This window comes from Sminthopsis crassicaudata, chromosome 6 (assembly GCF_048593235.1).
Source record: "Sminthopsis crassicaudata isolate SCR6 chromosome 6, ASM4859323v1, whole genome shotgun sequence".
NCBI lineage: Eukaryota > Metazoa > Chordata > Mammalia > Dasyuromorphia > Dasyuridae > Sminthopsis > Sminthopsis crassicaudata.
Window position 1 is genome coordinate 211,378,249 of NC_133622.1, and position 24,525 is coordinate 211,402,773.

General features: G+C 39.9%; 1 protein-coding gene across 3 annotated transcripts in view; it reads left to right on the forward strand.

Moving 5' to 3' along the window:
* The first annotated feature begins 534 nt into the window (after positions 1-534).
* NELL1 (neural EGFL like 1) overlaps positions 535-24,525 on the forward strand; it is an 855,798-nt gene continuing 831,807 nt past the window's right edge. The window contains exons 1-2 of one of the 3 annotated variants that reach the window (XM_074274304.1): positions 535-826; positions 12,936-13,064. In XM_074274304.1, the coding sequence (XP_074130405.1) occupies positions 778-826; positions 12,936-13,064 (178 nt within the window). In that variant the 5' untranslated portion in view covers positions 535-777. Of the gene's footprint in view, positions 827-11,601; positions 12,268-12,935; positions 13,065-24,525 lie in introns of those variants that run through there. The other 2 variants (XM_074274305.1, XM_074274303.1) reach the window with 2 other exon arrangements.

Here is a 24,525-nt window from a genome sequence, read left to right on the forward strand (position 1 = left end):
GGACTCGTTGTTGTACTAGTCCAGCAGGAGCGCGGTGGTGGAGGCGGCAGCGGCAGCTCGGCTGGAGAAGCAGCAGCCGTACGGCAGCCACAGCGCTTTGCCTCCTCCTCCTCCTCCTCGTCCTCCTCTTCCTCCTTCTCCTCCTGCCCCTCCACCTCCCTCTCTCCTCCACTGCCCCTCCTCTTCGTCCTCCTCCTCCTTGTCCTCGTCCTCTTCCTCCTCCTCCTCCTCCTCCTGGTCTTCCTCATCCTCCTCGCCCTCCTCTTCTTTCGCTGCTGGGAGAAGAAGGAGGATCCAAGAGGCTCAGGAGGGGAGCGCAACCTGCCGGAGTCGCCAAGCCCCTTATGCCTTTCCGGAGCCGGGAGGAAAGCTGAGCCGCAGCGCCCGGACTTGAGGTCCCGAGCCGCCAGAGCCGCCGCCTGCTGGGCTGCCCGAGGGCTGGGGTGGGTGGGTGGGAGGGCGGGCAGGGGAGGGCGGGGCAGGGCGGCCCGGGCACCCTCCCCGGGCACGGCGCACCCTCTCCCGGCACGGCGCATGGACTGATCCCGGAGCGCAGCGCAGCGCAGCTCCGCACCCCACCGGCCGCTGCAGCCCGGCCGAGTCTCCCGTCGCCCGCCGCCGGGCTCCGTGGCCTCTCGGAGTCTCCCACGCGCCACCCTCCCCTCTCCAACTTTGAAGGGTCCGCGCGGTGCGGGCCACAAGATTTCCGAGAGCTTTCCTGATTTCTGCTTTTTTCTGTGCGCCCCTTCCCGCGGGGACCACCGGGAGCCAGTGCCCATGGATTTACTCTTGGTCCTGTGGGTTTGTTTGAGCGCAGCCAGGTCAGGTAAGTGGAGTCCGGGGTCGTGGGTGATATTGGAGGGAGGTGTGGGGAACGAAGCCCCGGAAGGGAGCCCGAGAATCGGTGCAGAGAGCCGCGGGAGCGGGGTGCTGCCATCCCAACTGCTCTCAGCAGCTCAGCGCTGCTTCCTGGGGGTAGGGGGCGGTGTAGATCGCAAGGCTCTAGCTCGTTCCTTGACCCGCCAGCCCCGGGGTAAGAGGGGAGAGGATCCCGGCCGGGGAGACGCAGCTCCGAGCCTGAGAGGAGTGGGTGCCCGTGGAGCGGCGCTCCCTGGGAATGCCCACTGTGCCGCTCCCCTCCCAGCCTAGGTGGCGAAGCCGTAGCCCAGCTTCCCCAGGGGACAGCTCCGGGGCGTGCAGCCCAAGCCAAGCCCCGAAGGCGGAACCTCCTCTTCCCCCTTTCCCCCCAGTCCCTAAACTTGAGAGGCTCTTTGGACACCGCCCTCCCAGCGGGTAACGGGGCGAGCCCGGCCGCGATCCCAGCAGTCTGGAGCCTAAAGGGAGCCCCGAACGCCTAGCCCAGACCTTGTTCGTGGGGTCGGCAGCAGCTGAAGGGGACGGCTGAGAGGCAGGAGACGGAGAAGCATCCCCTCTCCCCCGCAGAACCCGGCGCCCCCTCCCTCCCGCCTGTGGGGACTTGGCCAGTGTCCCCACCCTCAAAGTGCAGGACTGAGCAAATGTGTCGGAGAATGGAGCCGTGGTGACTGGCCAGGTGAAGCATTCAGGCCCCTGCTTCCCCTCCCCCTTCTTCGGAAAGGTTTTTAGTTCAGGATAACGGCCCCAACTCTCACTTCACTTTGCCTTTGAAGTCTCTTATTGAGATCCTTGCATCCCGCCCTTTGCCCTCGAGTCCTGTCCCTTCGCTGGGCATCCTGGGGGCTGGGGACGGGTGGGGCACGACGAAGAAAGGAAGCCCAGGTCATTTCTTTCCTCTCCATTTGACGAGTGGAGACCATAGATGGGAGAGGGAAACTAAGCCCCTGCCCATTCCCAGGGAGTTGGAAAAGTGGCCCAGGAACCCTTTCCACTTCCTGCCACTGGGAGCCTCAGTTGCCTTCCCTCCGTGGCTTTTCAGGTAACTCCTCTCACCCCAACCCACCTCAGCCCACGCTGCCTCTGGAACCTCAACTACAATCTGACGGGCTTCCCTTCTTTTGGAACCTCCGTGGTCCTCCTTCCCTTCATTTCTCCGCCTGGGGAACGCAAATGCCCTGAAAGAGATTGCAGGGGAACAGAGGAGGTTTCTAAGAAAGAAAAGTTCCCTAGTTCTCCCCCCTCGTTGTGACAGCTTGTGGTCTGAATCAGCCTTGGGGTTGGAGAGGGAAGGGAGTCTTGGCCTCTCAGCAGCCTCTGCTAACCTCTCCCTGCTCAATCCCCCCTGCTTTCCCCATCCCCAGCTACAATGCTAGGAACTGTCTGGGTCTAAAGACTCCATTTCAGCCTTTGCCCAATTTAAGATACACTTGGATGCTCTTGTCTTGGCAGGGCTTCCTTAAAGGGGGACAAATGATAAACACTTCTTTCTACTTTTCCCAAACATCCCCATTACACCTTCTTTGGGAAGACTTTCTTCCCGATTGCTCAGTTTTGTCTGCCTTCCCATCTTGGTCCCAGGCTGAATGGAAAAGTAAGGTTCATTCTAGCTTTGCTAAGCTGACTCTTGAGTCAGTGCCCACCAGAAGGGGTTATTCTTTGCAATATCCAAGTGCTAGAGTCCCAGTCAGGCTGAGGGGCTATGTCCAAGGGCTCTGGCTTTGGTTCTGACACCACCCTCCCCCAGATTTCCAAGGGAGGGCTCATTTTAAATTGAGTTAACTTCAGATGCCAACATATCAAGTATTCCCAAGGACAGAATGTAGGAAATGCCAAGTGGCCAGCTTAACTACTCTAGTGGTTATATGGTATAGTGTGACTATAGTCAGATGGAACCATTTCTATAAATATCCATTTATTTTTGTTTTCCTGTGGAAGAAAGCATGTTTCCCACTACTTGCTAATGCAGGACACAGTAAACCCTATCTTAAAAAGTGAAGTATTATTTTCTCTCTTGAAACCTCATTATTGTTTGGGAGGCAACCCTAAGTTCTTGAAGGTTGCACTTTCTGTTCTTCTAAGTCAGTGGTCCTCAAACTTTTTAAATAGGGGCCAGTTCACTGTCCCTCAGACTATTGGAGGGCCGGACTAGAGTAAAAACAAAAGCTCACACTGTCTCAGCCCCTTAGTTTTGCCATAACCCGGCAGGCCACATAAATGTCCTCAACGGGTGGCGTCTGGCCCGTGGGCCATAGTTTGAGAACCCCTGTACTCAGTGATACCAAACTAACTGGAATACATACATACATGCACCCATATATTTTATACACACACACACACACACACACACACACATACACACACACAAAAAACCAAACAAACATAAATTTGGTTTTTGAAGATTCGCCTTGCTAGTCTAGATCAAGAGACTCATCATTCAAGGGTTGGTCACTGGGGAATAAGTTTTTTCTTTTGTGAATATGTGTGTATGTGGATTGGTAAAACTACTCTGTTCAGAGTTGGGCCAGCTTTGGTGAAGGGAATGTACCCACATGAGGGAAAATCACAAGCTCTTATATAAATTAAAGTCAAAATACTTTAGGGATCATGTTAGCCTGGAATGTCAATTTGTACACTTGGGGTCAGTTACTATGTGTAGAGACTCATGTGTTTAAGGATGATCAGTGAGAGAAGATAGGCACCCTGGGGAAGAGTAAGGTCTCCTTTAGTGGAAAGGGAAGAAATTGATTCAGGTTGGAATATCTGTCTCTGAACCTGTTGGAATGGAGAGATGGCAGGATAGGAAATGCCCATGGATGAGCCTGTTGCCAAGGAGGCAGGACTAGCAAGTATGGAAACACTATTTATAGTGTGGCACTCTCTATACTTCCTAGGTTTTTTTTGTCCTAAGATGAAGTTCTACTTGTCTCATCCTGGCTATACATAGCACTGAATTTTGGAATACTATTGGGAAAATGTTAGGTTTTATGCATTGTCTATACATGGTAATATTTTGGTTTTCTAATAAAGAATCAGAAAAGAACTAGGGAGACAGTTGGGGACAGGGAAGGATTCTGACCAGATTACCTCAGGTAGAAATTTTTTCTTTTTTTTTTTTATTCTTCCAAAGAACCCATTATCCCAGGGTAACACATCAGTCCTCCCAATAGATAGCAAAGCTTGCTGGTGATTAGTTTATCTGAAACTGCACACGCTCTTGGAAACTTTATTTATCTGGTATAACAATTGTTTCTTTGGGTTGTTAACAGTCAAGGATGAAACAAACATGCCATTCGCTTAGTGAGCTACTCAAACATCGTCTCTTTTTAGTGGAAATGAATAGATCCTATCAAGCATACTTTAATTAAAGTGGGACTCAGAGCAGCTAGGCTAGCAGTAGTTACTTAACTTACATATGAAAGATCTTATGATAGGTGCCACATAAAAATGCTGGATGAATTGTTAATTCTGATGATATTTATTCAAAGAATAATGTGGAATACGTGAGGTTGCTACATGGAGAGGGTGAGCTTGAGATTCAGGAAGGTGTTGATTCAAATCTCACCTCTGATTCCTATTGGTAGATCTTGCTGGGAAAATAATTTCAACTCTCAGGATACCCACTCAACCTTTCAAGACTAGAGATCAAAGATTAGTTGAAGATAGCCATTGATAGAAGAAGTTCCTTTGCTGGTAATTCCCTAAATCAGTGATTCTCAAACTTTTTTTTTCTCAGTGTCTTTATACTATTAAAAATGAGTGAGGATCTGTCCAAAGAGTTGTTGTTTGTGAGTTATATTTATAGATATTTATCATATTAGAAATAAAAACTAATTTTGAATTTGTAGGCCCTAAGGGTTTTAGAGACCTCAGGATTCTCTGGAGTGCACTTTAAGAACCATTGCCCTAAACTAATAAACTAATGTAGTCACATGCCAGAGTAAACATGAAAAACAAAATAAAACACTTGTACATTATAGGTAAGAGATACTGTTCTTTGGACTGACATGTGTGAAATTTTTAAAAAAGAGGTAATTTTGGGATATCCAGTAAATAGCAGTAATATTGCAGTGAGGCTATATGGGCTGTCTGAATTTTCCTCTGGTATTTTCATGGTCAAAGGACCTTGAAGAAGGCTCCCAGCTCATTAGGAAGACCCCTGCAGTTGTGGTGAAATACTGACATGAGATGGAAAAAAGCTAAACAGATGAGAAGATATGAATAGGGTACAATCTGCATCACTCAAGGGAATATCCTCATTGCTGAATTCCTAGATAGACTGACACTTTGGAATATTTTGTAGCAACTTTACAAGGCTATAATCACATCCATAATACCTTTTATTAGCACTTTTACTCTGAGGTCTCCAAGCAGAAACATGGGAATACATGAGAATCAATGGGCATTTCCCCACTGGCATTCCACCTTGTGAGGTTCTCCTTTAGGGAGGATGGGAGGGAGGACGTCTGCAGATGACGATGATTCTAACTGCCATTTATACAACCTCTAAGTTTGTGTAGAAGAAAGGCAGCTGGACTAAGTGGATAGAGGATGTTTATAGAAGTTTAAGTCCTTCACCTGTTACATATTTTCTGTGTGATCAAGGCAGTTTCTTTTTTAATGCTAGCAGTAAGCGGATGCTTTATTTTGATTAAATCACAGGTGTGGATCAAAAAAAAAAGATGTTCTACAAATTACTAACACTGATTAGCTTATTGGTCCTCACAATTTAGTAAGGGAGGTAGTAGAAATGATAACAATAGTTGTTAACATTTATTTTGCACTTTAGTGTTTGTAAAACAGTTTATACCTATGATTTCATTACACATTTACAGCATTCATTTCATTCATGGTTTGATCATCACAACAGTCCTGGGTAGTGGGTAGTAGGCACTATAAATATTTCCATTTTAGAGATGAGGAAGCTGAGGCTGAAAAGTTAAATGCCTTACCCAGGATTATACAGCTAATAAAGTGTCTGAAATGGGATTTGAACTTTTTTTTATTCTTCTAAAGTCCAGCATGTTATCCACAACACCGTCTCACATTGCTGCCTACTTTTCTTTTTTTTTTTCTTTTTAAAAATATTTTAATAGTTTTTATTTACCAGATATATGCATGGGTAATTTTACAACATTGACAATTGCCAAACCTTTTGTTCTAATTTTTCCCCTCCTCCCCCTCCCCCAGATGGCAGGTTGACCAATACATGTTCAATATGTTAAAGTATAAGGTAAATACAATATATGTATACATGTCCAAACAGTTGTTTTGGTGTACAAAAAGAATCGGACTTTGAGATAGTGTTCAATTAGCCTGTGAAGGAAATCCAAAATGCACTGCCTACTATTCTTAACTTTATTTTGCACACAGGAGAGATTATGATTTTCTTGATATAGGCAACTGCCAATAAAGGAACTTCCTCTGCCAATGGAGTTCCTCATGGAAACATACTCCATTAAGAGGATGGCAAAGATCTGCCAGAAGTTAAGCTCCTTGTCTGGCATCACACAGTGAGTCTGTATCAGAGGCAGAGGTTGAAACCATATTTTTCTGACTCTGAAACTAACTTTCATCCTCATCTTCTAGATTAAAAATGTAGTTTCAGAAAGGTTCAATTTCTTGATCAAGATCACTTAGTTACTAAGATGTTTAAACCTAAGTTTTATGCTTTTTTCCTTTCAAAGCTCCAGGGCAGGGGGCAGCTAGGTGGCACAGTGGGTACAGCACCAGCCTTGAATTCAGGAGGACCCGAGTTCAAATCTAGTCTCAGACACTTAACACTTCCTAGCTGTGTGACCCTGGGCAAGTCACTTAACCCCAGCCTCGAAAGAAAAAAAAAGAGTTAAAGCTCCAGGGCAGAGGTATGAAAGACAGATCAGTAGTACCCCCCAAGGTGGGACCCAACCAAATTAAAATGCCATTGGGTAATGTTTAATAAAATAAACAAAAATACAATAAGACATAGATAATACCACATTATTAAACTATATGGCCTGCAGGAATACTGATGTATGGATTAGTGCCCCCCCCCCCCATTTGTATCACTGCTCTAGAAGGCAGGGGCTGCCTGATAGGAAGGAGAAGAACCATGAAAAGGATGCCATCCACTGTTATTAATTTATTATTAAATGAGAGAGTTGGGAGCATCTGCTGTGAACAGACATCTAAAGGAACATAGCCTGGGTAGAAGAGTTGCTGAGAAGGGAAGTTAATTTCCCCTTTAACAGCACAGTTGGAGTTCAGTGGATTAAATAAATTTGCTGATAGAAAAAGATGTTAAAGTGGGAGACAAGGTAAAATAACTAGCCTATCTTTGTCTTGTGCCAGTCGGGCTAAGAAAAGCATGATCACTGTGGCAGTGGATTAGATCTGAGGATGAATCAAATTAAGGCTGATTTGGGTGGGAGCCCTGGCCCACATGGACCAAGTGACCTAAATGGATTTTAGAAGAGTCTCATTCAGTGGGACAGGTGGGAGAGACAGGTAAGTTAGCAACAGGTGTTGGGAAATTACCCCAGAGCTTTCCATGCTGGCGACTGGCCCTTGAGTCTCTGGGATATTTACACTCTTTTCTTCGAAGTTGTTTAGAAATTTCTTATTCTGAGCAATTCCAATTCCCCAGCTGGTGACATTTGTAGAGCAGTTATATACTAAGTGGGAAAACTTTAAGAGTTTAATAAGCTTCCTGAAAAGGGCAGAAGCTCCACACTCAGGATATAAGCAGAAACCATTTCTCTTCCCCCTCCTCCTTTTAATGAAGCCAGTTCTTTCCCACCATGTTCAAGGGAGACCAGGCAAATGCTGCCTCATTAATAGGTTTCCTGATTTCCTGGGAAATGTGTGAAATGATATCTTTTGCACAGTTCTGCTGTTGGTACAAGACATTTTCATTTTGTGGGGACCAATTTAAAGAAGAAAAGAGAAAAAAAAGTGTTCTAGGAATATAATTGATTTATTTCTCCCTCAAAACATTAGATCATAGATTTGGGGTTGGGAAAGATTTTAGGGGTCACCTAATCTAGTCTTTTTTTCCCCTAAAGTAATTGGGGTTAAGTGACTTGCCCAGAGTCACACAGCTAGGAAGTGTTAAGTGTCTGAATCTAGAGTTGAACTCAGATCCTTCTGATTTCAGGACTGTGCTCTATCTACTGCACCAACTAGCTGCCCCCAGTCTAATCTTTTTATGGATGAGGAAACTAAAGCCCAGGAAGGTGATAAATTCCTCCAAAGTCATACAGCTAGTAAATATCAGTTAGGCTTCAAACTCAGGTTCCCTGATGCTAGCAGTCCAACACTGCTGTTATACTATGGTAGGCTATATTTTCTTTAAAAAAATCTGTTATACTATGCTTTCTATTGCATGTAGTTGTATTCTCATACTATATTTTCTTTTGGCCTGCAGGGATACCGTTAGTTGTGTATGTTGTTTTAATTTTTGACTTCCTTGTTGGCATATGTCTAGAGTACTTTTGAAAAAAGAGCAATTCAGTTATCTTTGAATCAGAAATGAATTTCTATTCTCAGAAAGAGAAAGTAGGCAGGGGTAGTGGGAAGAATATCCTTATCATGCATTTAAAGGGTAAAGCAAAGACAGGATAGAATTTCTTCAGAGGGCATCTGGGCATTTCTTGAGGATATAGGCTTTGTCAGAATAAAGTATACTTTTTAAATAAATGGATAGTGGAGTGAAAGAGAAGAAACAATAATGTCTTAAGTTTCTGGAAGCTGCTTTAGATGGCAGAAACACAAAGTGATGTGAAATTTGCTTTCAGAAAATCATTTCCTTCTAGAGAAGGGACATCTATTGTTTCCCAAAGTTCTTCACAGGAAAAAAAAGTTATTTGAAGATTATTTAAATTCATCTCTGGTTTGATTCCTGGAAGACATGCAACTGGGAGATGGCAATATGAATTCCTTGACTTATATTCTCAAGGTGATAATAGAATCCTGGCACCTGTCCTTGATTTCTCTGCCCCTTGAATTCACTAGACACAAGTTGACAGGGATTTGTCAGGTCATCTTGGGTAAGTTGATAGTATCCAAGTGTTTTATACCATTCAGGACAGGTTGGAAGCAATTCAGGGAGCTAAGTTGGATGTAAGGCACAAGCTATAATTAAGAGGACTTTTTGGCTTTGGATCAGCTGTGGAAGTCCACAGTTCCTTGCCCATAGCAGTCTCCTAATAGACATTTACCAAGTTGAATTGTTTCTTCTGAGTAGAATTCTTCCTCACTTAAAGCATCATCCTTATTAATGGTTTAGGAAAGAACTTCATCCTGTTCTCTAGATTATGGACTTGGCTTGGTGCCTGGGATTTCTCTGTAAGTGGTGATGTGGGTTGCAGAGGGTCAGGTCTTCTGTGATTCATCCATACCCTGTGGCAAGAATAGAGGTAAAGAGAGTCTGATTTATGAAAAAAAAAATCTTAACTAATGAATTGGCTAATTATTCTTTCTTGCTAAAAAACATTAGTGGAATTCTCCTCTGCTATTTGTATTCTTTTCTATCATGACTTTAAAAAAATGTTGATAGTATTAGTCTTGTTAGAATAAAGGTCCAATTTATAGAAAATGTTGGCATTTCTTCATCTCTCTTGATTGGTTGAGGTCCTTTCTCAGATTATATTTATGACTCTGTAGATCAATTAATTATTGAAGTCTATCATGGCCTCTTCCAAATGGGTTAGGATGGGTAATTTGTTAACCTGACTAGATTTTTCATACTCATTTTTTTGAGGGGATAGGGAATCTTAGACTTGTGAATTCAATAGTGTAAAGAATTCCAAATGTGGACATTACCTCTACCAATGCAAAGTTGCTTTCAGTCTTAGAGTACTGAATGGAAAATTAAAGACATAGAAAATATCTTGCATGGAAGCACAGAACTAGCAATTACTTGAACTGAGATCTTCCATATTCCAAGGCTAGCTCTTTGTTTGCTATGCTAGATTTCTTATTTTGTTATATTATTTTAATATTTACATATAATATTTACATATCAAGATATAACATATACTGTATAATGTGTTAAATAATATGCATAATTATTTATAAATTTATAGGTAACATATAATTATATTCATATTAGAATATGGCAGAAAGTTGATTACTTTTAAAGTTTTTGTTAACATCCCGAGATCATTTTCTCTCACTCTTTCAATTTCTTCACAGAATTTCCCTTTCCTCCAACTCCACTTATAGTTTCACCCAAGACAAGGTTGAAGAAGGAATTAGGGATCTGGCTGGATGGGAGAGAGGGGGACTCTCAGGGGTGCATTGGAATCAGCTCAGAGCAGTTGGAGAGAAGTGATTGTTAAGTTTCCAGTGTGATCATTTTTGCCTGTTAAATTGGCAATGGTTACAAACTGGGGCTTGATTTAAATTTTTTTTCTTTGCTTTTCTAGACTTAAGTAATAGAGAAAACATTAATGTAGCAGATTAAACTTGGAGATGTGTTCTGCATACATCTCCCCTCCCCCCCCCTGATTCTTAAACATTTACTGACACACTTATGGGTACTCTGTATAAACCTGCAGGATATTAATGATAATTAACAGGTAGATCTGATGTTTATCCTCATTCTTGAAGAGCACCATGATATCAAGGGGATGATGCTATAAAATGCAAGTGAATTGGACTGAAGTAAGGGTCACCTGCCTCATTTTCCCTCCAGAACTATCTGGCTCCAGTGGCCAGATACAGATTAGGATTACTGGAGATGACCCTGGATCCAATGGGAGACCTTGGCCTTTTTGAGGGAGGAGGAAAATGGAAGGAGAGAAGAAGAACGAGGAGGGAGGAAACAAAGGATGAATGAGGAGAATGTTGGTAGCTTTATTTCCAAAACTCTTTATGCTTTACAAAGCACTTTTCTTAAGTGATTTGCCTGGGTCACTCATCTTAAATAGGTATCATTTGAACTTGGGTCTAGAGCCTAGAAGTAGTTGGAAATGATATGTGGTCCCATTCTTGGAATATTAATAATCTCAATATTAAATCCAGAAAATGGGTGGTACAACTGGGATCAAACTCAGAAGCTCTACTATGTGCTGGGCATACTACGTGCTATGCTTTGTGCAGAGTGTGATCTGAATCTGACAGCAATGAGTCTAAAAATATGAAGTCTTATACAGAACAGGGACATAGTATTGAGAAGGAATTTAGATGCAATAGAGGAATTTGGGAAGAAGCATGCTAATTGTCCCCTCTTCATTCAGCTATGCTCAGGGTCCATAAGTACTTAGTAACTTCCTTTATTCAGCTGAAGATCCCTGGGAAAAATAGCTACATCTATCACATTTCCTTTATGGGATAAATTTCTGTTATTCTCTCCCATGAATAAAGTGCCTGACCAGGATTATAAAACAATCAACACTAAATTTAATAGCCCTCTAGATTTTTCTGCATTTCTCCCTTTCTTTCATGCTTTTCCCCCTTTCTTAGCTGGTATATTAAAATAAAGGAGTCTATTTGCTGTGACAAAAGACTGAAGGCAATGATTTGCTAATAATTTAATGGTTTTGGATTTCTTTTCCTTTCCAGGGGTAAGGATTAACTCTTTCGGACTTGGTTAAAAGACCAAACTGACAGCTGCTCCAGCCCCTATATGAGAGGACTAAAACCCCTGCATCCCCTCCCCCAGGCCAGAACAAGAAGGAGACAAGCTGAGATAGGGAGTGAAGTGAGTTAAAAACAGCTTGGTAGGGGCAGAGGAGTAATTACTCAAATCTTTTCCCCTATTCCCAGGCCAGCCAATGGCCAGCTGTGCCTTTAAATTAACTCTTTATTTGAACATTTAAAAAAAAGGTTTCATTCAGAGAAGACTTGACTGGCAGCAATTATTTGGGGCAGAGGAAGAGAATAGAATTATTTGGTAGCAAATGTTTTATTTTTCATCATTTTCTTCCAATGTGCAGGATGGAGGAGGAAATAAGTAAATAGAATAATGGTAGTTCACCTCATCTAAGTGACCTTCATCCCTCATCTCCACTGGACAAATTCAACGTGAGATTTACAAAGCTTCCAGAGCTTCCATATTACCATTAAGCAAAAGTTGACAGCTGTAGCTGATTAACGCATCTCCAACAGCGCAACCAAAATTGCACTATTGAGATGCTAAGTGTAGACCCAGACTTAATGAATGATTTAGCATAGTCAACTGGATAGAATGTGCTGGGGACATTATTAGAGTTTTCTTTTGCTTTTTTTCCTTTGATAATTGGGAATCACGTTGCAATCAGGAACAAGTTATTCTACCTTGCACCCTCCCTCCCCACCTCCTGTTTCCAAGCAGGCGTTCTTTGTTTCTTCTTCTTCTTCCCTGAGAGGAAATGGAAGGTTTTAGGCCTCTGACAGGAGAGGATGGTACCCAGGCCCTTGCCCTCTGTCCAAGTGGGTAGGCTATGTGCTTGAGCTTCTTTCTGGTTGAAAGTTTAGAAGGGAGCTTACAAATTGTTATCTTCCCAGAGAAACAGCTTGAGGTTAGGGTGCTGGATTCAAAGTCTAGAAGAAATCTTGTTTTTGGTATTGAATGCTCTGATACCAATGGGCAAGTTATTCAGCTTTCTAATCTAGAACATCTAGTACCTTTCTCTCTGGGTTTTGGTAAAGCCTAAATGAGATAATGTATGTAAATCGCTTTGCAAACTTTAAAGTACTCTAGAAATGTCAGCCATTATTATTATTCTGTTCCATTTCTGCTTCTTTCTCCAGGCAAAAGCCTCTTTTATCCCCTTTGTTACAGGCAGTTAAGTTTTGATTAATTGGGAGCACTCTGGGGACATCCCTGATGGTGGAGGTAGCATAGGAGCTCTTGTCTTTCTCAGAATCTCATAGCATGGGGAGATGGGGGAATGCTGATTTAAAAAGCTAGAGTAAAGAAGGTAGTAGCAATAAGGAGGAAAAGATTTTCTTTTCCCTTTGGGGTTGTTATTGTAGTTAAGTCCTTGTCTCAGAAGGCATCTTTATTCTCTTCACACTTGACTGTAGTCTTCTACATTGCCAATATGATTTGTATTTTAAGCTGAAATGTCTCTCTCTCTCTCTCTCTTTTTTTGCAGTGGTAGGCTTTGGAATGGACCCTGACCTTCAACTTGACATTATCACTGAGCTTGATCTGGTGAATACGACTGTTGGAGTTACTCAGGTGTCAGGACTACACAATACCAGCAAAGCATTTTTGTTTCAAGGTAAACACAGCTCTTCATTTGCAAGGGGCTTGCTTTTTGATTAGAAGAAATTGCTTCTCAGGAGACAATAACATTTCCAGAAAATATAGCCTTTTCTTTTCCTTCAACCTTACCTCTATCCTTCTACTAGGTGACTTAAGTATTTATATTAATGTGTCCTCCAACACAGTGAACTTCCAGTTGATCAACCTTTTCAGTTTCTATGACCTCCCTTTTCACTCTGCTTTAGCAAGAAATAAAGATAATTGTTTGTGATATAGTGGAAAGAGCATTGGCAGTGGAGTTGATTGTTTCAAATCCTAAATCCGCTATTTCTCTAACTCATCATAGGCTGCCTCATTAGTTCCTATTGGACAAGAGGTTTTCTAGAAGTTTTTTTTTTCCCAACTTGATCTCTATGATTCTATGACATTTATTGTGCTTGACTTTAGAAGTCATGACCAGAGTGAGTGAATTCACTGGTTATCATGCAGATTTCAGTCTGATATAGGCAAGAATTTCTAAATGATTAGACCCTTGCTTGATTGATTAGAATTTTTCAAAAATGGAATGGGCTGCCTTGGTGTGTGTGTGTGTGTGTGTGTGTGTGTGTGTGTGTATATAGTGCCATACATATAAATGGAATACATTATACATATAAGTATACATTATATATATATCCTCTTAAAATTCTTAGAGTCCTTCAAAGTACAACTCAGCTGCTATTTTATAAGACTTTTCCTAATTCCTCAAGTTGTAGAAAGCAAATTACTTCATATATACTTTGTATTTATTTACCTATCCTGGAAGTGTTTTATTCTCCCAATAGTAATAAAGTGTCTCTTTCCTTTTTATCTCTTTTCTTTGTATTCCTAGCATCTAACATAGTGTTTTGTACATATTAGGTTCTTAAATGCATTTTTGATATATTGTTAAATTTTGAATGTCCATCAAGCATTTCAAAACGGACATAGTTCCTTTAATCCATTGATCCTACTAATAGGACTGTATTTTACCAATTTTGAGGTTAGATCTTCCCATTTTGTTTGGGCTAAAAGTACAGCATCCAGTTATGGATCTGATTCCAAGAATGATTAGCATGAAGTTTTGATATGCTCTATTTCTCTGGCCTGGGCTAGTTGGTCTCTTCTTAGACAGGCTGATGACCCTCAGCTCCTAGAGGTTCATTCTATTGGTGCTGGTTTTAATGCAGATACCCAATTCGGTTTTACCCTACTATAATTCAGAACTGATATTCAAGCAATTTAGCAGCCTTAACCCTACCAGTAGAAGGGATTATAGGTATGTACCACCATACATGTTTATCCTGTTAAAATGAAAGAGAGCATATGCATAAATATCACCAGTTTTATTAGTCCTAGAAAAATTAAGAACATTCATGTGTCTTACCAGTGATAGCTAGAGAATATCAGAGCAATTCCATGGAATATTATTGTCATAAGAAATGACAAATAATGAAGAATACAAAGAAATATTAAAAAAAATGAAGTGTTGCAGAGTGCCTAAGGAATGGTCAGAACAACAACGTTCACACTAAGGTTGTACAAAAGGATAAAAATGTTGTTTCTATGTAACCAACAATCAATAGACAGTGGGATCTTGTATTTTCTGCACTTCATAGTTATGTGACTGCTAAGGTGGAAAGGACAGAGATTGGAGTACTGTATTTGTAGTCATGGGATCTGAGTTCCCCTACCCAATCTGTCCCTTATTAACTGAATCACTTTGGACCTATGTTTGGGTTTCATATGTCTGGTTTTCAGTTTGCTCATCTATAAAGTTAAGAGGCTGAACTATATGACCTCTTCTCCCTCTGTGTCTGCCTCTTTCCCTTTATTACCTTCTCCCATTCCCCTTTCCTCTCCTCTCCAAATCTCTGTGATATTTTGTAAACCAATCCCTGAGTATCTTTAAAAGTGCATTGCCTTTAACATGGAGGCTTAACTTTAAAGATCCATTCCAGCAAAGCATCATCCATGACTATGTTAGTCATTGAAAATCCCACGATACATTCAACTATACAGTTATTTTTGTCCAATCATTCTCAACCATCATTGCTCCTTTGCATTTTGCTCTGATAAGACCATACCTATTATGTTGGGTATGATGTTTCTTTAAAAAAATTTAAATAATAAATTTTTTTTCAAGATACATCCAAAATACACAAAATACATGCAAAGATAGTTTTCAACATTGACCTTTACAAAACCTTGTGTTCCAATGTTTTCGCTCCCTTCACCCACCCCTTTTTCTAGACAGCAAGTAATCTAATATAGAGGAAACACGTGAAATTCTTTTAAACATATTTCCACATTTATCATGCTGCACAAGAAAAATCAGATCACAAAGAAAGAAAACAAAAAGCAAACAACAAAAGAGGTGAAAAAACTATGTTGTGATCCATATTCAGTCTCTATAGTCTTCTCTCTGGATTCAGATGGCTCTCTCTATCACAAGTCTATTGATATTGGCCTGAATCACCTCATTCTTGAAAACAGCCACACCCATCACAGCTGATCATCACATAATCTTCTTGTTGCCATGTACAATGTTCTTTTGGTTCTACTCACTTCACTTAGCATCAATTCATGTAAGTCTCTCCAGGCCTTTCTGAAATTATCCTCCTGATCATTTCTTACAGAACAGTAATATTTTATAACATTCATCTACCACAACTTATTCAGCCATTCTCCAACTGATGAGCATCTACTCAGTTTTTAGTTCTTTTCCACTACAAAAAGGGTTACTACAAACATTTTTGCACATGTGGATCCTCTTCCCTTTTTTATGATCTTTTGGGGAGATAGGCCCAGTAGAGACACTGCTGCATCAAGGAGTATGCACACTTTGACAGCTCTTTGGGCATAATTCCAAATTGCTCTCCAGAATGGTTTTATTGGTTCAAAACTCTACCAACAATAATTCAGTGTCTCAGTTTTTCCATATCCTCCAACATTTATCATTATTTGTTTCTGTCATTTTATCCAGTCTGAGGTGTGTAGTGGTATCTCAGTTACCTTCATTTGCATTTCTATGATCAGTAGTGATTTAGAGCATTTTTTCATGTGATTGGGTACTACATTTCAAAAAGTATAGTGGTAAATTGGAGAGTGTCCAAAAGATAGTGACTAGAATGCTAAAGTGTCTTTAATTCATGCCATTTTGATATCATTTTTAGGAAATGGGGAGCCTAGTGCAGTAGAAAAAGTGGTTTCCTTTATAATTCTATTTTTTATTTTATGCATTTAAATATTATTTGAGAAAGATCCTTAAGTATCATTGGACTTTCAAAGGACTTCATAATCCAAAAAAGGTTAAGGATTTCTGATTTAAGAGAGAGGAAAAAAGATAAAGTTGCATTTGTGAAATTAGGTTATGTCAGTAACTTCACAGACTCTAGGAAAAAATAAAAGTATTACAAATTATGGAAAGTTCAAATAGTAGTAAATCATGAAAGCTGCTTTAATTATATCTGGTCCTATAACAAAATTATTATATAGTCCTGCTTTGGAAGGTAACTTGAAGAAGAGGTCATTAGATAAGGAAGAGGAACATAATTTGAGAGATTTGGAAGAGAGACAGAGACCAAGAAAGACACAAAGAGACAGACACACACAGAGACAGAGAGACAGAGACACTGACTACTGATGAATTGTGGGAAAACATCAATTAACATCATTTGTTTCCTCATCAGCACTTGAATCCATAAAAACTAAAGATGCTAATTGGGCTGGGATAAGAGGAGATATAATCCTAATTCTGTGGACTGAATCCAGCATGTGTGAAATGACTGTCTCAGAAATTTTCCTTTCCTATGATCCCTAGAAAATGGAAATGTACCAATAAATTGTCCCTATTCCCCTTCAGCTTCTAAGCATGGAGTCTTTCTAGCTCTGATGTCAGAAAGTCATTGCTTGTTCTGGTCGTCTTTATTGAATCTTCCACTTACTTTCTCCTTTCTCTGTTGATTCATTCTCCCTGATACCTAAAATTATTAGCTTTGCTAGCCTTATTAATGTGATTATGGGAGATATATGGGAGAAGTTTGGAATACTTATAGTGGAGCATGTATGGAATCTGGCATAGGCTGGATCTCTGCAGTCCAATAATAGGCTTGCCCTGATTGACTTATCAACCCCACAGGGCTGGCTGTGGCTTTCAGAACTAGTCCAAGGTTATAAAATGGGAGAAATAAATAAAGACCAGGAAGGATGATTTATCATCTTCTATTTGAGGCCATAAATTCCCCCTAGATTTATTATTACTTAACACACCCAGTAACCAAGGACAAAAGTGGCAATGGGAGGAGACATATGAACTTGGACTCCTGTTCACTCCGATTCTTCCTTGCTTGTTATCTGGGTTGTTATCCTACTTCAGGAATTACTTTTAAACATGGAGAGCAATTGTTACTCTTAGTACTTCTCAATACCTTATAATATATGCTATCATTTGCACACAGGTTGTTTAGTGTCAGGCAGCTAGAGACTCATTTTATTTGTTATTTATTTTTTGCTGAGGCAATTGGGGTTAAGTGACTTGCCCAGGTCACACAGCTAGGAAGTATTAAGTGTATGAGGCCAGATTTGAACTCAGGTCTTCCTGACTTCAGGGCTGATGCTCTAATCCACTGTGCCACCTAGCTGCCCCTAGAGGCTCCTTTTAAAAGCTAAAGGACTTATGAGCTCAGATAAACCCAAGTCCTTTCTAAATTTCTCATCTACCAGTAAACTTTAGAGCTCTTCTATTGTATTGTATAGTGCTGTAGGGTCTACAGACGATAACCGGATGCAGCCTCTGCCTTCAAGAAGTTCGTGATCTAGTTATGAACCAGATTGCATACTAGGAGCTTAATCAGTGTATTATGGTTGACGTGTGCACAAAAATGGATAACAATGCAGATAGGTAAGACATTTTTTCTGATAATTCAGTCAAGCCTTGAGATCATGGGCCATCTCTGATGGCACAGACCCATTTTTCTTAGCCTTTGTCAATCAGTATTGCCAAATAACAAATGATACAAATAATAAGTTTTTTTGGCATTGAGGAGAGAAGAGTGGTTCTGAGGTGATTAGGGAAGGCTTCGTGAAGGAAATGAGTTTAAAATTCAGCCTTGAAAAATGGATGAAGGGCAGGATGAATACAGAGAGGCCTGGAGAGACTTACATGAACTGATGCTGAGTGAAATGAGCAGAACTAGGGGATCATTGTACACTTTAACAATGATACTGTATGAGGATGTATTCTGATGGAACTGGATATCTTCAACATAGAAAAGATCTAATCCAATTCCAATTGATCAATGATGGACAGAATCAGCTACACCCAGAGAAGGAACACTGGGAAATGAATGTAAACTGTTTGCATTTTTGTTTTGCTTCCCAGGTTATTTTTACCTTCTGAATCCAATTCTTCTTGTGCAACAAAAGAACTGTTTGGTTCTGCACACATATATTGTATCCAGTATATACTATAACATATTTAACATATATAAGGCTGCCTGCCATCTAGGGGGGGGGTGGAGGGAAGTTAGGAAAAAATTGGAACAGAAATGAATGCAAGGGATAATGTTGTAAAAAATTACCCATGCATATGTACTGTCAATAAAGTTATAATAAAAAAAAAAAGAAAAATGGATGAGGATCAGCAGATAGACCACTCAACTCAAAGTTAGAGGTTCTAGGTACCATTCCCATTGCCTATACTACTACTAAGAAAAAAGCTAGTACTTATAAAGTATATCTATCATACATTGTACCAAGGATTTATAAATAAGACCTAATTTTATCTTTATAACCATCCTAGAAGGAAGATACCATTATTATGGATTTTACAGTTGAAGAAATTGAGAAAAACAGACATTAATTGACTTGCCCTGGTTTACACAGCCAGGAAATGTTTGAAGCTGGATTTGAACTTGGGTTTTTTGACTTCTGGTCCAGCTCTGTAGGCTACTTACCTTGTTTTGTTGACAAAATACACTGAATTTGTATACAGAGGATCAAGCTTCAAATCTGAATTCTTCCACTTAAAGCTTGTGTTTCCCATTTTATAAATAGTGTAACTTACACCCATAAAGATAATTAATTCCAGAGAAGTAAGTAGCTTAATGTCTTTGGACCTCAGTTTCCTCATCTGTAAAAAATGACTAGATGGACTAAATGGACTGGATGACCTCTCAGAGAATCTTATGCTAACTTGATAGTCTTCAAGGATTTGTTTAGTTCTTAAATTTAATTTTGTGAGCAACAGATTTATGACAAAGACCACATTTTTACTGATTTATTATTTAAAAAAAGACCAGTTACAAAGATGGCATAGTGTGAATAAAGAATTGACCTCAGCAGTAGGAAGATTTTGGATTACTGCTTTGTCTCTAGTCCACACTGGCTATTTGACTTGAGGCAAATCATTTAAACTCTCAGCCATGTAGGCAAATTTCTAACATTGTAAACTGAAGCAAGGTGCCAACCTGGGAATCCTCTACACAAATTAAAGCACAAATCTAGTCTCTATCCTTGTTTAAAAGGACTTATGTTTAGGAGATTGTTAGGGGGGAAAGTTTGGTTAATTAATGAAAGTCTTCCCCTGGAGAATATTTACTTGATCAGAAGTGTGATTAAATGATCCCATCTGCAAACACTGTTTGTATTCCTGGCCTCCACCCTCCTCCTCTCTCCAGATGGTAGGCAGACACCAGACCATTTTAGGTTGATTTTATGGGAGTATGGTCTTTCTCTTCCATCTTAGTGCTGCCATCAAAGATCAGACTCCTGGCTTGGGTGGACCACATGGCTGATAATGTGTGGATACATCTCAGGTTTCTATCTTTTAAAGCAAATCACTGTTAAACTTTCTCTTCGTCCTTGTGTCTCTAGCTCTTTCTCTGTTTCTCTTTATTTCTATCTCTTCTCTCCCTTTTTTTCCCTCTCCTCCTCATTTTTTTCTCTTCTCCTCCTTGCCCCCTCCTCTCTCTCCCTATGTGTATATGCACTTCTTTGGACTCTGCAGAAAAATTTCCTCCTTAGATGGCTTCCTGCTGCCGCCCAGTAGACTGCATTATGCTTGGCTCTGTCTGTTGGTCTGCAAACTACTTTGAGTCAGCTAATACCATTAGCAAATTGAGAAGAGGGAAGCCAAATCTACTGGAAAACAAAAGTCCAATTGGAAAGTCATATGCAAATGATTTTCGGATTATTCATGTCACAACTCACTCTCTTAGCACAGATCATAGGACCAAAGGACAGTAGATATAGAATTGAAAGAGATCATCAGGTCAGCATTCATTCTGGTGTTTCCCATTTTATAAATAGTGTAACTTACACCTGTAAAGATAATTTATTCCAAATAATTAACAAGTGGCAGATCTAGGTTCCAAAGACAGATTCCTGGATTCCAGATTTGGCTCTCCTTGACCTGTCCATCCATACTATTTTTTATATTTCTATCACCAGACATTTATTGAGCACTTAATTGAGTACTTACATTAAGTACTCAATAAATGTCTTGGTGATGGTGTGTGTGTATAATAGGTATGTATACATATATATATATATATATATATCACGTGTGTATATACATACATATATACATATCTATCCTTAAGTTTTATGCCTTGAGGCAATAAAATCATAATATTGTAATTTGAGAATTAGAAGGGACCTAAGATGCCAACTAGTCCAAAGGAAGCCCAGCGAAGTTGCCTAGAGTCACCCAGGTAGTAAGTATTGAAATTGGAAGTTGAATTTGGATCCTCTCACTCTATAGCCAAAGAGTTCTCTGTATTATGTTATCTCTAACATTTAAGCATATGAAATTTTGGGAAAAAAACTAATTAAAAATGTATTATTCAAGATGATCCTAAAGGAAAGAGAAGAGAGTCACAAAGAATTATCAATTTCCAAATGAATTCCATAGATGGGACATGCCATAGAAGCTAAGAGAAAGGTTCTAGAACTCAATTTGGGATGGTTAGGAAGGCTTAATGGAAGGGGTGAAGATTTGACTTGAAGACATGGTTTTCTTTCAATATCACCTTCACCTATAAAGAACTAGACGATAAAAGCTACCACCTGCTTCATTCCATTGCAACCTCTGCTAATTCTGCTGTAGACACACTGTCCAAGAAATTATGGGATAAAGTTCTAAGAGGATTTCAGCTACGAAAGCACATAGAATCATAATGAAACACTATTGACTCTTTTTCTTAATTTCTATTATTCAAATATATCATCCTATATGCAAACTATGTCTTACTATCATTTCCTTTATCCATTGTAAGGGGTGTTACCTTTCTGGCCCTTTATTAATGAACTCCCCTTTATGTAGGGCATCTTCACTCTGTATTCACTCTGGTACCTTATACTTTATGACTCTAATTGTCTATTGTTGGTCTTTTCTTTTTCTTTTCTATTTACTCCATCTCGAAGGTCCTCAGAGTCGCTGTATTCTTTACTCTCTATTGTCATTTATAGACTCTTCATTCCATCATCACCATCAAGGAACCACTTCTCTTTAGTCTGTTCATGACCTATGATTCTATTGCCCTTTCCTTATTCTTGCCACTGTCACCTCCTGAAATGCTAGAGGGGACCCATGGTACAGTGAATTTGTAGTAAGGGAACCCAAGCTCATATTCTAGCTCTGCAGTTGTGGGACATTGGGGAAATTACTTTCTCTCCATGAATATTCATTTATCTATCTGGAAATGAGAGGGACCTCTAAGGCCTCTTTCAGCTTTAAATGGAACCCTGAACTCATGAGTTATGGTCACTTTTCTATCTTCCATGATATTGGAACCTGAGTTGACCATTCCTTCCCCTGCCAACTCAAATATTTCAGCAGTCTCACTGATAATCTTCTAACACTTTGGCTTCCACTTCTTAAATCTCTCATTCTCATAACACTTACCTTCCTCTTCTACTTCCCTTCAGTTATCCAGTGGGATGGTTGAATCTTGAACTTTACCATCATTTAAATTGCTCCACTTCCAGCATCCTAAACTCTGACTTCTACTTCTGACTACAATATTTCATTTCTGCCTTTTGGCTTCCCTAGCTTCCATCCTATTCCAACTAAAATTTCACTTTCTATAAGGAAGCTTTTTCTGATTCTCTTCAAGGTACTATCTTACATTGTTTCTGTTGATTAGTTCTAATTTATCCTGTATGTATCTTGCTTGTACAGAGATGTTTGAGTGTGCATTATTTTTATAATCTTAGACTGTGCGCTCTCTGAGGGCAAGAATTGATTTTTGCCTTTCTCTGAATCCCTAATGCCTAGCCTAGTACCTGGCACTTAACCAGAACTTAATGCATATTTGTTGACTGATGCAGAATGTTTTTGTTTTTACCATATTTTCCAGTTTACTGACACAGAAGACATAATAAATACTTGCTGACTGACATCAGATATTTACACATTTTTCATCTTTGCTAATTATCTGACACACAGTGGGTGTTGATATTGGGTATTTCCATTTTTGTCATCTTGGCCAACTTGCCATCCCTGTTTTCTTGTGCAGTTTTTTATGCCTTGCTTTTATAGAGAACTTTCTGCTTTTTAAATAATGGACAATTATCAGTGCAACACCTGGATTAACCATAAGTCAGTCTTGCTGCTTTACAAGCTTACCTCCTTTTCAGGCCACATGTGTCCTTGATAAGAAGTTTTTTCCATCCCTTATGTGCAAGCCATTTACTTATCCAATGTAAATTTCTATTGCCCTGCATCTGTAAACCATGAAATAGATCTATGCATAAGGAAGATATTCCAGCAGCAGGGTAAAGGATGGATTTGAGGGAGAAAATCACTTAGAAGTAGTTCAGGAAGATAGTATCTTAGCTCTGTGGGGGTGATGACAATGATAGTAAAGGAAATAAGAGAGGCAGCAGTGGTGTAAGGGAATGAACAGTTGAGTCAGAGTCTGGGGATCTCTCCAGGATGGAGAGATCTACTACCCTAAAGCCTCCGTCAGCTCTGGAACTCACACCGTGGACGTTCTCTCCTCTTTTGCCCCTTTCCCTCAATTGGATGGCATATCTCAGACCCTCCCTTTAAGGAAGTTGCTAAAACTAGTCACGTTCTTTTTTTCTCTCTAGGATGCATTCAGGACTTCTACTACCATGCTCTCCTCTCCATCTCTCTCTCCCTCTACCCCCCATTCCTAAGCTTCTTTTCACGTTACTTTCATGTGTTTTCTTCCTTTACTTGCAATGTAATCTCCTTCAGGACAGAGACTATATTCTTGCATTACTATTTCCAGCTCTTGTCATAGTTCTTGGTACATAGTAAGAACATAATGAATGCTAATCAAGAGATCTAAGTTCTGGTGCTCTCTTAACCATTTAATTCTGGATAATATTCAGTAAATTATTTGATCTCAATTTTTCATCTATGAGAGCATTGGACAAGATGACCTCAAAATCCCATAAGTCCAAATTCAAGGTTTTTGCTACTAGATTGGTCGGTATATAATCTATTTTTTCAGAAAAGACTTCAAGAGAGATTTTAGGAGGACAGTTGATAGGATTCAGCAAATGATTGAATGTCGGAAGTAAGGAACAGTTGTCAACAAAGTTTCTATGCCAAATGACTGAATTAATGGTAGTTTCTTTGCTATAAATAGATAAATCAAGAAAAATTGATGAGGGGGAGTGATGATGGCAATAATAACTGATTTTCTTTAGTGTTTTGGGCAGATTATCTCCCTGAGTTCAAATCTGTTCTCAAACCCTTCCTAGCTATGTGACTCTAGGCAAGTCATTTAACTGTTTGTTTTAGTTTCCTCACCTGTAAAATGAGAAAGAGAAGGAAGAAGCAAGCCATTTTAGTATCTTTACCAAGAAAATCCCAAACGTGGGGTCATGAAGAGTCATATGTGAGCGAAAATGACTCAACGACAACAACCTCCCCCTCCTTTTGTTTCTCCTCCTCCTCTCACTCTCAGGGACTGATCTACCTCTTTTTTGATCACACAAATCTGATAATGTATTTACTCTGCAGCATCTGTACTATTTCCTTGTTACTAGAGTCCCATTTATACCCAGAGTACCCTTTGGGTGACCTGAAACTTTAATTGTTTTGAGCCATTGGTATTCTATGCTTCCTACTAATTTGCATCCCTGGAAGAATATTAATGTTAAAAAGATGAACTTTTATTTTTTAGGAGAGAGAAGTTTAGGATCATTAAAAACGCTGCATTTTCCTAAATGTAATCTAGTTCTTTCTACCCCTTCTATTCAAATTTGGGCCCACTTCACTGCCCTTTGTGAGGAGCTATCTGAAATAGATGTCATTATAGTCTAGGTTTGTGGGAGAAAGTACTGGGAATTGTTCCTTAAAGCTAAAACACCTTCTGAAATCTCCCAAATTTTAGAAGCAATCTATTGTAGGGTGTGCCAACTATATTAATAATAAAATTGCTGATATTAATCTATTTCTTTGTTTTTTACTAAGGATT